Source organism: Oryza glaberrima, chromosome 12 (assembly GCF_000147395.1).
Source record: "Oryza glaberrima chromosome 12, OglaRS2, whole genome shotgun sequence".
Lineage (NCBI taxonomy): Eukaryota > Viridiplantae > Streptophyta > Magnoliopsida > Poales > Poaceae > Oryza > Oryza glaberrima.
In genome coordinates this window covers 22555019-22571342 of record NC_068337.1, presented here as the reverse complement: position 1 = coordinate 22571342, position 16324 = coordinate 22555019, and the positions used below count along the sequence as shown (strand labels likewise).

Genomic DNA, 16324 nt, shown 5'->3' with positions numbered 1-16324 from the left:
TGCTAATGACGGATTAATTAGGCTCAAAAGATTCGTCTCGCAGTTTCCAGACGAGTTATGAAATTAGTTTTTTTATTTGTGTCAAACATCCGATGTGACACCCAAAAATTTTCAATTCGCGACCTAAACAAGCAATAACTGATCTCTCTCTAGTGAGGGGTGCGACCTCGTTGAGGAAGAGGACAAAGTGTGAAGAGGGTTAATCCTAGTTGTTCGGCCACGGGATATTGTGTGAAAGTTTTGTTTTGTTTTCCGCGCGCACGTTTCTCGAACTATTAAATGTGTTTTTTGAAAAAAAAAATTATGTGAAAGTTGCTTTAGAAAATCATATTAATCTATTTTTGAAGTTTAAAATAATTTATACTCAATTAATCATGCGCTAATAGTTAACGTCGTTTTGTGTATCTTCTCTTCTCTTTTCCTCTCCTCTCGAGCTCACCTATTATTGGTCCATTCTAGAAGCAGGAGCCGATCTGCTCCGGAATTGGATCCGAGCCGCCCGATCAGTAACGTGCGCAGCAGATTGACCAGAAAACTAGAAGAAAAAACTCTCTATAAATATCCAAGGCCCGGTACTTTCCTAGCCAGCTGGCAGCCTCCAACCCGAAACTAGCGATATCAAAATTTGAAACCGCGCAGAGGCGGCAGCTTGCTCCACACGCCTCCGCCGTGTCGAGATCTCCACGTCGCCGGAGGCGGAGAGGAACAATGGAAGAGGACCGCCGGAGAAGCGCCGCCTTCGTCATGTCCGGCTTCAAGTCCTCGCCGACGGAGGCCACCGAGTCCACCCCGCGCGCCTTGCTCGCGCCTCCCTCCACCAACCGGCACGCCGACTGGCGGCGGCTCCCGGACGCCACCGTCGCCCGCGTCCTCGACCGCCTCACCGTCCTCGACCTCTTCCGCCTCGGCTACCTCTTCTCCCCGCGCTGGCTCCACATCTGGCGCCTCCTACCGCTGTATCTCCACGACCGCCAGTTCACCACTCCCCCGATCCCCGCCGGCAACGTCGCCCAAGCAATCACCAACGTCCTCGAGCTCCACGTTGGCAACGGCGTCCAATTCGTACCCAAACAAGGCGGCGGCGGCGGCGGCGGAGGACATGGAGGCAACGAGGTAGCTGCCCCGGATGGTGGAGGCGCCGACGACAGCAGCAGCGACGAGGAGAGCGGCCTCTGCGACGACGTCATCGCCCACGACGCCGCCATGCTAAACGGCGGCTTCGAGATCGGCCGCGTGTTCTGCTTCCGGGTAGAGACCACACGGTGGAGCCTCGAGCAGCTCAACCGCTGGTGCGCCGCCCTCCATCGCGGCCGTGCTCGTGTCATCGTCGTCGCCAACCTCCACCTACCAGGGCACCCCAGATTTCCTCAAGCCCTCCTCGACTGCACCAGCCTCCTCGAACTCCACCTCTTCTTCTTCACCGTGGAAGCCTACCGCATCGACAGGCTCCTCGTCCTCGGGCTGTACAGATGCGCCTGGGGCCTCGGCATGATCGACCGAGCAATCCACCGCGATTCAGAGATTCGGGAGCTGGCGATCGACGGCGTCAAGGGTCCAACCTTCCGCCTCGCCGACACGCGCCTCCAGACTCTGCGCATGTACGAAAACCAGGTGGGCACGGTCGCCGTCGACAACGCCACCCATTTGCGGAAGCTGCACATGCACCATACGTGGCCATCCAGGATCACCATCAATGGCGCGCCCAGGTTGCGAAAGATCGTCTCTCTTGACCTCTTCACCACCGTCTTGGAGATCCAAGGCATAGTGATTAAGGTATATTTGCAAATCGATCGATCAACCTGCCCGCTTGCCCAACCAATTTGATTAACACCAATTCTGAATCTCTGATCATGCGTGCGCAGGCTGGGATGGTGGAGCAGCCTCCAGAGATCCGTTCTGTCAGGTATCTCGGCTTACGGGTGGACTGCACAACGATGGTCGACATGTTGCCCCGCCAGATAGAGCAGATCCTGAGGAGTTTCCCACGCGTAAAATCACTGAAAATCCTGGTAATGCCAATGAACGGCCAATCTTATCCAATCAATTGTTGCATAATTCTGAATTTGCTGCTTATTAATTGCTCTGCACTGATATGTCTGAATTCTGAATTTTCTGGTTGAGTCGTGGTCTGAATTCTGAATTCGCTATCAATTCCTCTGCACAAAAGTGTGTGCATTTTGGTTTTCTGCCTGAGTTGTGGTCTGCATTCTTAATTTGCTGCTAATTAGTGATATGTCTGGATTCTGATTAAATTTGCTGTCAATTGCTCTGCACCAACTTGTACTATGCGTTTTGATTTTCTGATTTGAGTTGTGCTGTGCCCTATTGCAGAGATGCGATGACGTTACACAAGCAGAAGGGCTCCTCCAGTGGAACGATGCACACTATGACGGGAACAATTTCTTCGATGGCCTTGAGTGTTTCAACTATCACCTGAGGTGGATATATCTTACAGTTTTCAGAGGGGGCAAGTGTGAAGTTGCTCTGATGAAAGCCATGCTCGACAAAGCTAGTGTCCTGAGACAGTTAAGGATGGAATACCCGACAAGCAGTATCCCCCAGCTCATCCTGAATCAGCTCGACTTGTCTCTCCGGAATTTCAAGCTGCACACTCCAAATGGTGCCGTCAGAGGCGATCTTGTGTCCTTTGTTGCAGCTGATGCTTCCGGAAGTTGCGTACGACTAGCAGCGCAAGGCTAGGTCAGGTGTTGTTCTGTCTGTGCTCTGCTTCGGGGAGAGAGAGAGAGATTTAGGCTAGCACTTCAATTTCTTCAGTTTGTCTAGCTAGTCAAATGATGCTAACTGCTGTTCTGCTAAGTGAGTGAATAAAGGGAAGTGGTGGTTTTTAAGAACTTTTATCATTTCGCACAGTGTTATTATTTGAACTAGAATAAGGGGAAGTGATGATTTTGAAGAACTGATATCATTTCGCACAGCATTACTATTTGAATTAGAACATAGGTTTTCATCTAGAGGGTAGTTGTTGGGTGGAACAATTTTTGAGCTTTAATATATACTCCATAGTTCACGATATTTACGAAATGTGTAAGCTGGGAATATGGTACTGACAATTGGGGAATCATGTAGCCTTCATTCCTCAAATAGTTTATTAGAATGATCTGTCTACCTCTTGCATATTTCCATACATGCTGTTGCATATTTTGCCAGGTCACAAGATGGCACCATACCCATCTTTACTTAATCCTAAAGAATTAGTACTCATTTTTGTGAATTCTCTTGGTTTGCATGTTGAAGTGTAAGTACACAAATCAGATAAGCATCATGAACTTTCTTTGTGGACAAAGAAGTGGAAATTCTTTGCTTGAATTTATTATTGATGCTCACTGCCTACATATGAGAAGCTTCATTAGAGTGCCTACAAATGCAGTATATATGTGCAGTCGCAACGATTGTGTGTGTTAAGTCAGTCTACCACCAATTCTGAAGACACCACTTATCATGCTTAAACTCTGACTCAACTGGGCCTGATCATCTTCCATATAGGTTAGATATCTGAATCTTGATCAGATCTGTGTTAATGATGCTCTGTGCATCAATGATGCATTGATGCTAGAGTAATTTTACGGTTCTTGAGGAGGTACCAATTTTTCTATTGTAAATTTGGTACCTCTTGGTACTTAGGTACTATGAGGTACCATGAGGTACTAAATTTTACACTAAAATTTTAATACCTCATGGTACCTCCTCAAATACCGTAGAATTACTCTTGATGCTAAGTGAATGATGATGCTCCCTCTGAGTCTAAACAATATGCTAGTATTGGGCAAAGTCAAATCTTGATAGCAGTGAAAATGTACAATATCTTCTTCCCGAGCTCCGGTCATCGCCACGGCGTCATCTCACCTCCTCGCCGATTAGTCAGTCACCCTCCAGTCTTGTGGAATTCCGGCCGACGGGCACCGGCCGGCGATGTCGAAGAAGAGATAGATCAATGGAGAATTGGAAATGAGAAAACACACACTGGCAAATGGATGGCTTCTTCGTTGTCCCGGCCACATCCTTTCCTATGTAGGCCCAACAGAAAATTGAATCTCGTATATCTGGTTGTTGGGCCTATATCATATGGCCTATCCATCAGTCCATCACAGCTGTTGAATCATTCTTGGGCTGCTAGGCTAATTGCCTACTCATATTATATTCATATTGATGCTAATAAATTTAAACATTTATATTTATTTAGATTCACTAATATCAATATGATTGTGGAAAATGCTAAAATGATTTATATTGTGAAACATATGAAGTAGTAGAAATAAAACCCATTAAATACCTTTCTCAATAACTCGATCACAGTAAATCCTAGGCAAAATTTGGTATGGTCCACTCTTCTAAAAGATGTCTTTTCGAGATATGTCAACTACCACCATCACAAAATATAGATACTTTTCTACTACTCTCTTATTTGAACCAATCACAATCATCCTTAGTTTCGTTTTATCTTACTCCTTTAATACTCGTGCATACATAACTCTATATGTGCTTGTATTTTAGAGCGAAAAAAGTATCTTACTAAACTTAAATACTACTAGACCCAAATCCTCGTTAGTTTTAGAATTTTTTTTGAAATTTCCTTTTTATTAGTATTATCTTTTTCATTTCATTTTCCTCCTCCTGATCTCTCTACCAATTGGAAATGGATCAAACTGGTTTATATCAATTGGATCAGCTAAGTGAGAACTGGCGAAACAAGGTGGACTGAATGACATGCGGGCCCTATCAGTTCTTTTATTTGACTGGGATGCCACGTAATTAACACATAAAACCAGCCAGGATTTGGTAGATAGGATGTAAATTGAACGGTTTATAAATTGACGAGTAGATGGTGTTCAATGGCAACATATCCTATGCACACAGGCCCTCACGTGTACACACGTACACACCAACTAAAAAATGTCACCAAAAAATCTAGAAAAAAATCATACACATACTTTCAATTGTATTACACCTAGGGTTAAAATCTTAACGTCAAATTCATTATATTTTAGCAGTAACAAAAAAAACAAAAAATCTGACAGTTTTAAGGTTGCAATTTTGTTTGAATTTTATCTTTTTTGTTATTCTCTATGTAAAATGAATTTGAAGATGCGACTTTGCACGTAGATGTAATACTATTGAAAGTACATGTATGAATTTTCCTAAAATTTTTTGTGATAATTTTTAGTTGGTGTACACGGTGGTGTGTACACGCGAGGGCCTGTGTGTATAGGATACGCTCACGTGTTCAATAATATAAAAAAAATCAACACTTTCTCCCTATATAAATCCCATCTAGCGTAATGAGGATATAGGGAATAGTCAAATCAACACGGAACGTGCAGGCCTAACTTCAACTTAAAAGTCAAATTATATGCATGGATATTCAATTCAGTCCATAGTCGCACATCATAATGATTAATCAAATAATTCAATGTGTTTACACGACTTGCTTTGGACGCTTAAATTCATTGCAACTAATCCAATGTATATGGAAAATCAATACCTAATATAACCCATTTTTGTTTATTTATTTTCAAAGTTATAATTTCATTTTTTTTCTTCTTCTTTCCTTTTCCATTAGCATTCCAACTTTTAGAAAACCTTCATAATATTTTGAAAGTAGAGTTCATATTAACCTTTTTTCCGAGTCAGACACACACGCGCACACACATTCACGTGGTTAGGAACTACTCCAATGTCTACAAAGAACCCCTAAGCTATGTTCTTCTCTCGACTTTCGCAACCTCTTATCTCTCGTTTTTCACGCGTACGTTTTCTTAAAAAAAAGATAAATTCTAGCTACGAATCTGGATACGCATGGGTTTAGATTCGTTGTTACGATTGGACTTTTCTTGAACAAAGGGGACACTAAGCAGTGTGTTTCTTGTTTTTATTTTAATGTGGAAGTTGCTTTAAAAATATATTAATTTATTTTTTAAAGTTTTTTAACTAATACTTAATTAATTATACGCTAACTCTTCACTTGGTTTTCCATGTCAATAGGCCTCCAAACTCAGCCCTGAAGTCTAATCATTTTTAGTTGATCATTTTTTAACAAAAGATTCAAAATGCATTTTGAATTTCCTCCCCTTTTAATTTGCATTTACATATTTTTTCTAAAAAAAATGTGCCTCCCACATATTTGGACTAGTGGCGAGTAGACAAACCATTTTGCTGTTTGTTTACACGTCAAACTCGTCGTCGGGCTCCCCCTCACCACCTTCCGATTCCCCTTTCTCCCATTCGCACGGCTTCTTCGTCTTCTTCTCTTCCCTCCTCTCGCCCACCCCCCCTCGCAGATCTCGCCGCGCTCTCCTCCTCCTCCTCCTCCGCCGCCGTCTCCGCGAAGTCGTTCTCGCCGCCGCCGCCGCCGCCGCCGCGGGCACCGCCCACGCGCTCCGTTCCGGCAGGTGGCGCGCGCTCGCTCGCTCTTGGTGTCTCTGGAGAAGAAGCGGAGAGAGAGAGAGAGAGGTGGAGAGGAGGGAGGGGGTTTGCTGGGGTAGTCTCTAGAGGCTCCCCCTGCTGCCGCCATCGCCGTCGACGGCTCCTCCTCCCCTCCCCCGGTGGAGATCCGGGGTGTTGTTCCTCGGTAAGCGGGATTTGTTTGGTTCAGGATTCGCCTCGCGGTTGGGGCTATCCGTTTGGTGGGGCGCGGCGGGATGGATCCCGTCGTAATCCGCTCGCGAGGGTGGAGCTGTTCGTCGTCGCTAATGCGGGGGGTTTCGCGTTGTTTGCAGGGTTCACGCATAGGAGGAGGCGGCTGCGCGCGCAGAGGCTCGGGGGCGAGGGCGGCGGCGCGGGCGAGATGAAGGGGTCGGCCATCCCGGCGGTCGCGATCATGCCCTCGCCGCTCTTCCTCTGGCGGTTCAAGGTATCGTGGCCTTCTTCAGCTCAACTCATGGTACACTGATACGGCGAGGCGATGGATTTAGCGCCGATTTGGTTGCAAGTGCCATTTGTCTCCTTTGCTTAATTTTACCTGCTTGGGGTTATCGCAGCGCGACATTGCTATGTAGTTGTAAAATAATCAATCATGTTATGTGTTTGTCCTGGAGTATAGTTTGGTCAATACCTTGCAACTGCGGTAAAGGGTATCGCAGGAATCACAGAGGAATTACTTACCTTTGCTCAAAGCTAATCGCAGAGATGACTACTACTCATAGTTGGGAAACATTATTGGATTGAGGAGAAGTGATCTTACTTCATAGGGTCTAGTCTTTTCCAGATATTTGTCCTACACATTAATATTTCCCTCCTTCCTGCTACTGATGCATAAACCCCATTTTATCTGTACCATTAATTGTAATAAAAGGAAATCGAGAATCATGATTTATCCTTTTCTTCTAAATGAAAACTGAAGAAGAGTAAAACTCATCTCATGTCTTACTCTTGGCTTCACTGGGATGTGCTTTTATCCTTGACGGACCAAGATAATAGTGTTGACTTCCCTTGAAATATATGGCAGGAAATAGCATTAATCTTGGCATGCATAATGAAATGGTCTTTCAGGAATGCCAATTTTTACTTATGTTTTCTTCTACAGCTTAACTTTGAACTGCATCTGAGAGGCATGATAGAAACTACACATTAGTGCAGTGTACAATTCTTTACTCCCGTGTTATTATGTAACTGAATATAAGGAGTATTTAGTACAAAAGTTATCCTAAGCTCTTGATTCTGCATTTACGTGCATCAATTTTACTTCTCTAATCACTGATAAACCCATCCATTTTTCAGGTTGTATTGTTTCTCCTATGGGGTTTATGCTGTTGCAAGGTATTCTCGCTTTGATCTAACCATATCTTTTTTCTTGATATGATCTGAATCTCTTGTTGTAGTTCTAATTCACATATTATTTTGGTGTTACAGATAGGTTGGGACTCTGTTATGAGAATGAGTGCTGATCTGCGAGACTTATTTCTTTACGAAGCTTTCTTATACTACAATCCGCTTCTTCTTGTGGTAAGTTTCTTTTGTGAAGTATGTATGACAATCTCAAGGGCCATTACTGTAGAAAAGACAGCAAATGAAGGCACTTCCTGATTGTTTTGTACTTGTGGTTCATGTTTTTGTTGTAGGCTCTGATGATTTGGTTATGGGGAGTAAACCTGTGGGTCTTTGCACAATCATCAGTGAATTACGCAAGGGTGTTTGATCTTGCACAAACACATTTATCGCATCGAGAAATATGGAGGGTATGCTTATCTGATTCTCCTGGTTGCACTTTCTGTTTATGAGCTTAACTTGATTTGGATTTTCATAAGTTTTCTCCCTTTCAAAATGCATCTGCTCTGACATAGTTTGCTATGTACAAATTTGTATGTCTGGCATACAGTTGCTGTCATGACAATGAAAGGGTTCAAAGTTTGTCTATGCCATGCCCATGTTTGGGAAAAGTTTGCAATATTTTATTTAATTGTCAACCCATCAGGATTTATTGTGCTAGATGCATTTTACATTTGCTGCTTCATATTCATATGTGCACTTTTCTCTGGTGTTGTGTTATTACTTGATTTTGTCATATTTTTGGCTAATGCAATCTTCATCTTTTTATTTCATTAACAGTGTGCTACTTGGCTTACTTTGATTGTTCCCACGAGTATGACAGCTTACCTATATTTGTACTCACATGGAGAAGTGTCCCTTGCTGCATCTCAACCAGTGTAATATCTAACCCATTAATTAGTTCATTTCATGCCTTGTTCCTCTTGTGTGCTTGAGCTCATGATTTTTTTTTTCGTGTACTTAATGTTTGGTTATATTGTTGGTAGTGCTTACCAATAGTCAATTTGTGTGTAAGAGTATCGCGTTCCCAAAGCTCTCAAAAGGAACACTGCACCTTTCTTTAGCATCAACTGTTACTGTACTTGTGCTTTGATTTTCCTTAGTCAAATAAGTGGAAAGTCTCATCTAGTACAATAAGACTTTTTATGCAAGACAAACAAATTTTATGAGTGATGGATGGTTTAATTATTAGAATGAACCTAAAGGTTTGTACGCACTGTTTCTTTTTTACTTGTCATTTACGTCATCGGCATGGTCACTAATACACGTATTTAACCATTCTTTTACTAACCATATGTACTGATGAGTGATGACATTCTCAGTGACAAGTCCTAGTACTTCTGTATGTACTTGAAGTTTTTTTTTTACCCTGTATATACTTGAAGTTTGTCTGCATATGTTTTAAAACAAAACCAATTTAAGAACACTAGGTGTAGGGTATATTGCCTTCTTGTTTGTTCACCATGTTGAAGATGAAACTATCATGCAGTGTTGTCATGTATTGTATCATGCCGTGCCAATTCCAGGGTGGTGGAACTAACATATCTTTCTGCCTATTTTCAGGTTCTTTTATATGCTATCCTTCTTATAGTCCTCTTATCTCCTTTTGATATGTTTTACCTGTCGTCACGCTTTTACTTTCTGAGGACAGTGTGGCGTATAATGCTTCCATTGCAAGTAAGTTGTACAATTTGTTAGTAAGGGGTGTGGTAGTTTTTGTTTTTAGCTGTGCAACATGCACTATGCTACTGCCTGTTGTGAATAAGCATATGCCTTTTATGTCCTTGCTGTGGAGCCAGCAATTAGATCAGACTAACTTTTTTGATGGTTTCCTTCCCCCCTGTTCTGCAGGCAATTACATTCCCCGACTTCTTTTTGGCTGATATTTTTACATCCATGTCAAAGGTATGGAGCAATTTATTTAAAATTGTTGGTTGTGGATTGTTTTGTGTACATTATTTCTGTATAGAGAATATAGGGAAAGACTTACTGTCTAATACTATATGATTCTCTGTTTGGCCTCTAGGATTTAATGTGTACAATGTTCTCTACAAATTAAAAAAGCACTACATGACATGCTATATTTTAGTTTGTAGAGAACTGTTTCTTGCTTGTATTTGGCCTGAGTTAGCATTCATGATACTTGGTATTTTACCATTTTGCCTAATTGTTGCATTTCTTCACAGGTCTTCTCAGACTTGGAACGTTCAGTTTGTCGCATGGTCAATCGGCAGGTTAATTTCTTGTACTTACTTTTTTTGTGGGGAATTTCTTATACTTGCTGTTGTGCTATGTGCATTATGTCCTCAATGGTCTCTAAGTGACTGTCAAACGACATGCCATTGGCTTATATTGACAGTTGTAAATTATTGGTATAACTCATCTCGTTCCTGTATAATGTGTTCATTATTATGATATTCTACAGGTTGCAACGACCGCTTGGCTTGAAGCAGATTCAATTTGTGGCAGCCATTCTGTAGCTATTCCTCTAGTTCTTGTGTTCCCTTATTTGTGTCGACTCTTCCAATGCCTTCGACAATACAAAGATACAAAGGAGAAGACTTGTCTTCTTAATGGTATTTACTGATTGTTACTTGTTGCAATTATGGCTTGCTTTAAAAAAATGATCTAGAACGCATTCGTCCCATGTTTGCTACCAGTTCCTCTAACCAACAAACATTTGTCTCAAATCCAGCACTCAAGTACTCGACAGCGGTTCCGGTGATTTTCCTTTCAGCTCTCAAGTATCATGTATTCCCTGACAAGTGGGTTAGCTTTTATCGACCCCTCTGGCTTATGTCCAGTGTTATAAATTCGCTGTATTCCTTTTACTGGGATATAAAGCGAGATTGGGATTTGAGGTGTGCTATCTTCACATGATCTTTGTTTTAGAGCTTCAGCATGTGTTTTCACATCTCAATTGCTGCTAATAGTTTCTTTTCTCTGCAGCATCTTAACTAGGATTTTCATGTTCAAAAACCCAAGTACATGGACTAACCTTCTTTATGGGCAGATCTGGGTATGAGCTCAAACATATACATGATTTTAGTTAGTCCAGATAGGCTCTTTTGTCACCAAGTCCTTTTATGATTGTTTTACAGGTATATTACTGGGTGTTAGCCAGCAATCTTGTGCTCCGCTGTACATGGACGTACAAGCTTTCAGCACATCTTCGGCACAACTACCTGACAGTGTTTACAATAGCAGCGCTGGAAATATTGAGGCGGTTTCAGTGGGTGTTCTTCCGTGTCGAGAACGAGTGGAACAAGATGACAGCCAAGCAGAGTCTGGAAATGTCATCTGACATGCCCTCTGAAGGAGACAGGCTTTTGGATTCAAATAGTCATACAGTATGAACTACGAACCGCAGGTCTCATATTTTGTGATACCGATTCATCATTCTTTTAGTGACCCTTATAGCCCGATTCAAGTCGAAAATTCTGTTTTGTTTGTAGAGGCCAAAAGGTCAGGGTTACATGATAGGTTTCTATAAAAATTGATATTCTTGGCACACTACATATGCAATCCTTTTGGCTATATATATATATACCATTTGTAATCCCATTGAATCCAAAGAGGTGTTTGTTGACAGTTGACACATCAAAGAGGAATATTAATACCAAAGATTTTACATGTTATTATGATTGTTATATGACTTAATACTAATTGACATCTCCTTTGCAATTCGACTGTGCTTATGAATCTCTAAAAAGTTTCGAGCGAGAGACAAATCTGGAGTTGAATGAATTTTGGGGGGCCAATTTGCTATTTCTAGCCCAGCTCGCTTTCAACAAATGTGCTAATCCTCCATAGATATAACAATTGTTCGAATTAATATCTGATTGACGTAGGGACCATATCTACCAAACATTTGAATCAAGGCTGATAATTTAACGGGGTTAGTGTTTAATTAATTGCAACAAACATCATGTCGTATTTGTTTATCCCATGGTTGGTAAAGTGCCCTCTGCGCCAGACAAACTGCTTATGCAAGCAAACTGTTTCATATTACCAGTACCAGATATTTGATGGCCTCCTGGCTGTGACCAGATAACAAGTCACATCACCTATAACGGACGCCCATGAAACGGCCAATAAGCCTAATTTAACTGTTAAATTATAACACTAATCAGTGTGTCCACCCACAGAATGGATGGATGGATGGATGGATGTATTTATTTATTTTTCTGATAAGCAAACAGATGCACTGAGAATTCAATTAGACATGATTCATCGTTTGCTTATCCTTGAGGATGGCACCAATCACAACCCAACATAAGAAAGCACTGAATTCTCGCACCATATGCTACCATCCATTCACCATCCATGTAGATTCATATATAGCATGACCAATCGACCATAAATACATACACACATACAGAACATACACTGGGCAGTACAGCCAGTACTAATACACACACTTGACACTCCTAGCTAGAAGCCTAAACAAAAGCATCCACTAAGCCACTAATTAGGTTCCTAATTACTTTCTATTATTCTTGGTGGTCACCATGGACATCGATCATATCCATGCATGCTTCATCCTCCATGGCTCCATGGATGTATGAGACCATGATTCCATCATGATTGATCTGATCGATCTACACAAGAATCAATGGACATTGCTGCGGTGCACGACAGCACGAGCTGATTAAGCTAGGAAGCTACGGCGACGAGAAGGCGTCGTCGAGCCAGGCGAGCCGCTCGCGGCCCTTGTCCGCCGCCGTCTCCGGCGGCGGCGCCGCCTGCTGCTGCTGCGTCAGGAGGAGAGACTGCAGCGACTCGCGGAGGCGGTTGGCTCGCCGCCGGTGGCGGATGCGGCGGAGCACGGCGTCCTTGTCCAGCGCCCCCGCGCCGGGCTCCGGCCTGTGCAGGTACAGGCAGCTCGTCACCGGCGGCGCCGCCCCTCCCGCGCCGCCGTCCTCGTGCCTCGCCGTCGCCGGCGGCGAGTTCTTGGACACCATGGACGCCATGATATCGAAGGCCGACTAGCTTCTTGTGTTAAAGAGCAAGGAGTGTATATGGACAATGGACAAGCTAAGATGAGAGTGAGAGTGATTAGCAAGTGAGCTGTATTTATACATGGTTTTAGGAGGAGCTCAAGATTAATTAATCAACTAATCACCTAATGAAAACGACATGTACTTAAACCAAGAAGATCAAAACAGGTAGCTGTAGGACATGGTTTCACGTGTCAGGGCTAAGCTGATGAATTGTTTTTTCTTCGGTTGTTTTTGTCCATTGATGGTGATTAGACGAATTGTCCAGAACATTCGAGTGATCCCTTTACCCCAAAGGTAATTAGGTAAATGCCACGAGTAGGTATGTGAATAAAGTTCAGCATCACTTTTGACGTCTTCAGCCTGAAATCCCGTCTTCCGTTTCAGTTTCCTAGAGATTCAGATTAAAGAAGGCTAACAGCTAGTGCTGCTAAGTCATTTTTTAGGGCTGTTATTAGTAAGTTATTAGTAGGAGTGAGTGACAACTGAACAAAGCAATGGGTACAAGTAACCGGCCAGTGATTGACTGAGGAAGAAAATAACACTGAATTGGCCGGACACGTGAAGATCACATTAAGAGAATCGATTCTTTTGTCATAAACCTGTCAGAGACTAAGAGTGATACTCCGTATTCCATTGCAGCTAGTCTGCTCAAGTGACACGCTAGCAACAGAGAATCACTTTTCCATCGAGGACACTTTTCTCCTAGCAACATTAATGCTTCTAACTTAATTAGTCGAATGCACAGTAGTACGGTTTCATTAAACTATGTGCAAATAGTAAACTAGGTGTGGTTAACAGTATTAGGGCATCCACAATGTGACAAAAAAAGCAGTCCTTATAACTCTATATGGGTACCTTTACCATTGTGAGAGGTGGCATTAGGAAGAGCCATATGATAAACTACCGATAGCTATAAAGACCACCCATATAGATTAAAATATACTATATTTCTCCTTTTGCTTCTTTTATGAGAGAACTATAGCATTTGGAAGTAATTTTTTTAGAGTGTGGGTCCCATCTTAATGTCAATTGCTATCTATATACATTGTGGAAATAGAAATATCAAAAGACCATTTATGTGGGTTTCACCTATATGGACCACTACTTGGTCCATATACATTGGTGATGCCTTTACAGTAACCCACCGTCCAAACATGTAGTAGAATTAGTTTGCAGAGTTACCTAGGTAAATGCCTCTCCTGGTCTTTTGAGTTTTGACTCTTCTGCTCTGTACTTCTGCAGTGGATAAACCTTCAAAATACTGATAATTAGATTCCAATGAATCTGTATATATACTGACTGACAGCAGTGATCTCTGATGACCGACCGACCGACCGACTGTGACCGTGTTTAGTTGTTTTAGTAAAAAAATTTTAACGTATAAGGATACATTTGATACTGTGTAATTGGTTTTTTTTCGTCCACATTTAATACTCTATACATGTGTCTAAACATTTTATGTGACGAAATTTTTGGAAGTTTACACACTGCCCATATTACCTTCAATTTAGGATTACTCTGAACAAAAATGAAAGGAACATCTCTGAGAAAAACAGGACATTCAACGGTGAAGTTATCTCATTTCTGTGCTGCTGCTTAATCAGGAGGGGCCAACCGGCCAAATACTGTAACCATTAATCAACAAACTATGAGAAAATGAATGCCTAAACAAACCTGTGTGCTGTCAGGAAATTTAGCAATATGAATACAGATTGATGTCATGACGTGTCAAGTTCTCAACATTTTTTTAAAGGGCAATTGCATCGGTGTCCCTACTTTCGAAGCCAATTGCTGTTTTACCCCTACTTTCTAGGGTTTACAGTTTTACCTCCACTTTTTAATCTGAATGAGCAGTGTAGCCCTACTTCTAACAGCAGGTTTTAACGGTGTTAGTTGCAGAGAAAAGGACATTTACACCCTAGGTGGTTATTGTATTTTTGCCCCCATTTTTTTCAACTTTGTGTGATTTTGCCCTTATTTTGTAAATTCAGCTTGTAAGTAATTCAAATATGAGCATATGTTGTGATGTTTTGTATTTTCACCAAAAAAATCACAAATACTATACACTTACAAAATCTGACCAAATTTTGAATAAAATTTCGACAGCATTTCAACAGCATTTCGATAGAATTTTGACGAAACTAGCACAAGTCACATTGATAGGATTTCCTCCATTCCCAACAAATTCCTCTTTTCTGCCCGCCTCCAGCCGCCTACCTCGTCTCGCCCTCCAGCCGGATAACTCGTCGCTGGGAGCAGCCGCCTCCGCGTGGAAGAGCTGCGACCGCCGACACCTTCGGGGAGCGGGCGTCGGCTGGCCCTCGACGCGGCAGCCGTCGCCGCCAGCACGCCCTCGGCCGCCGCCACCTCGCACACGGCGCGCCCGCGGCGGCCGCCAACTCCTCGCCGCGCGCGCCCTCGCCGCCACCTCCGCGCCGCGCGCGCGACCTCGCCGCCGACTCCGCGCCGCGCGCTCGCCCTCGCCACCGCCACCGCTGCCCTGCGCGCTAGGGTTTCGACCGCCGCTGCAAACTGATGCACGTGGTGGGAGACGCATGGGGTGGGAGATTCAAAGCCTTATCCATTCCTTTAGGGGTACAAAGGTAATTTCGTAATTCCTAAAACCTTTTTTTTTTATTTTCTTTTGTATTTATTTAACACACAATGTGGGACCCACCAAACGGCTGTCACAAGTGGAGGTAGACGGCTACTTCAGATTTAAAAAGTGGGGGTAAAACTGCAAACCTTAAAAAATAAGGGTAAAATAGCAATTGACTTTTAAAGTGGGGGCACATATACAATTGTCTTTTTTAACGTGACAAGGACTCAGGACATCTTTTTTGACAAAGCAATAAAGCAACGATAAATGGCTATCTGCTTTGCGGTAAAAGTGTAAAACCTGCCTAGCAAGTGTGGTTAATTGCTTAATTGCGGGCCACGGCCAGTGTCAAGAAATTCCTTAACAATGGATATTACGATGTGCATATACCTGAATGGAATAAGTTCATCTGAGGTACCTAAATTTGTCGACGAATTCGATTTTTATTCTTCAACAGAAAAACTAGATACAACATGTTTCTTAATTATCAAAATCGGTACTCTCTCCGTCAAAAAAAAAAGACAACCTACGAGGCGTATAACGAATCTGGAGGTGTCACATCCCCTCCTAGGTTGCCTTTTTTTTATGGAGGGAGTACAACATAAGTCCAATTTGAAAGACGTTTTTGGCTAACATGGCGCCTACGTGGCTTCTTTGACTAGGTATTCGTCCCACGTGGCATTGACGTAGCGCTTACGTGGTAATTCAATCCAAGAAAAAAATAAAAATCGTACGTCAGCTACACACATAAAATAATAATAATAAATAGTGGAGCCCATATAGCCCCACATGTCATTCTCACTACTCTAGTATTCTCTCTAGCCTCTCTTTCCCTCTCTTCTCTCTATGCCCTCTCTCCGGCCGATGAAGCGGGACAGGCGGCGGGCGACTGAAGCGAGCGACGGACGGGGCGGAGTGGCCGGCCGCCGGAGTGGGGCGG

At 42.8% G+C, this 16324-nt stretch overlaps 3 protein-coding genes across 4 annotated transcripts; 2 read left to right on the top strand and 1 right to left on the bottom strand.

Moving 5' to 3' along the window:
- Positions 1 to 609: 609 nt before the first annotated feature.
- LOC127757857 (uncharacterized) lies at positions 610 to 2926 on the top strand. Its single transcript, XM_052283437.1, has 3 exons — positions 610 to 1773; positions 1863 to 2009; positions 2332 to 2926. The coding sequence occupies exons 1-3, from the start codon at positions 709 to 711 to the stop codon at positions 2698 to 2700; spliced, it is 1581 nt and encodes a 526-aa protein (XP_052139397.1). The 5' UTR covers positions 610 to 708; the 3' UTR covers positions 2701 to 2926.
- Positions 2927 to 6221: 3295 nt separating this feature from the next.
- Positions 6222 to 11420, top strand: LOC127756587 (uncharacterized). Its single transcript, XM_052281941.1, has 13 exons — positions 6222 to 6586; positions 6735 to 6868; positions 7735 to 7773; positions 7867 to 7959; positions 8076 to 8192; positions 8563 to 8658; positions 9346 to 9459; positions 9634 to 9687; positions 9969 to 10016; positions 10208 to 10358; positions 10478 to 10643; positions 10732 to 10801; positions 10884 to 11420. The coding sequence occupies exons 2-13, from the start codon at positions 6803 to 6805 to the stop codon at positions 11136 to 11138; spliced, it is 1269 nt and encodes a 422-aa protein (XP_052137901.1). The 5' UTR covers positions 6222 to 6586; positions 6735 to 6802; the 3' UTR covers positions 11139 to 11420.
- A 551-nt stretch (positions 11421 to 11971) lies between these two features.
- LOC127756589 (uncharacterized) lies at positions 11972 to 15316 on the bottom strand. 2 transcript variants are annotated; one of them, XM_052281945.1, is made up of 3 exons: positions 15003 to 15316; positions 13968 to 14036; positions 11972 to 12819 (listed from the first exon to the last, which is right to left on the bottom strand). In XM_052281945.1, the coding sequence occupies exon 3, from the start codon at positions 12753 to 12755 to the stop codon at positions 12447 to 12449; it is 309 nt and encodes a 102-aa protein (XP_052137905.1). In that variant the 5' UTR covers positions 12756 to 12819; positions 13968 to 14036; positions 15003 to 15316; the 3' UTR covers positions 11972 to 12446. The 2 variants fall into 2 exon arrangements, with proteins under 2 accessions (XP_052137905.1, XP_052137904.1); XM_052281944.1 differs by having other exon boundaries at positions 11972 to 14036.
- Between the last annotated feature and the right edge of the window lie 1008 nt (positions 15317 to 16324).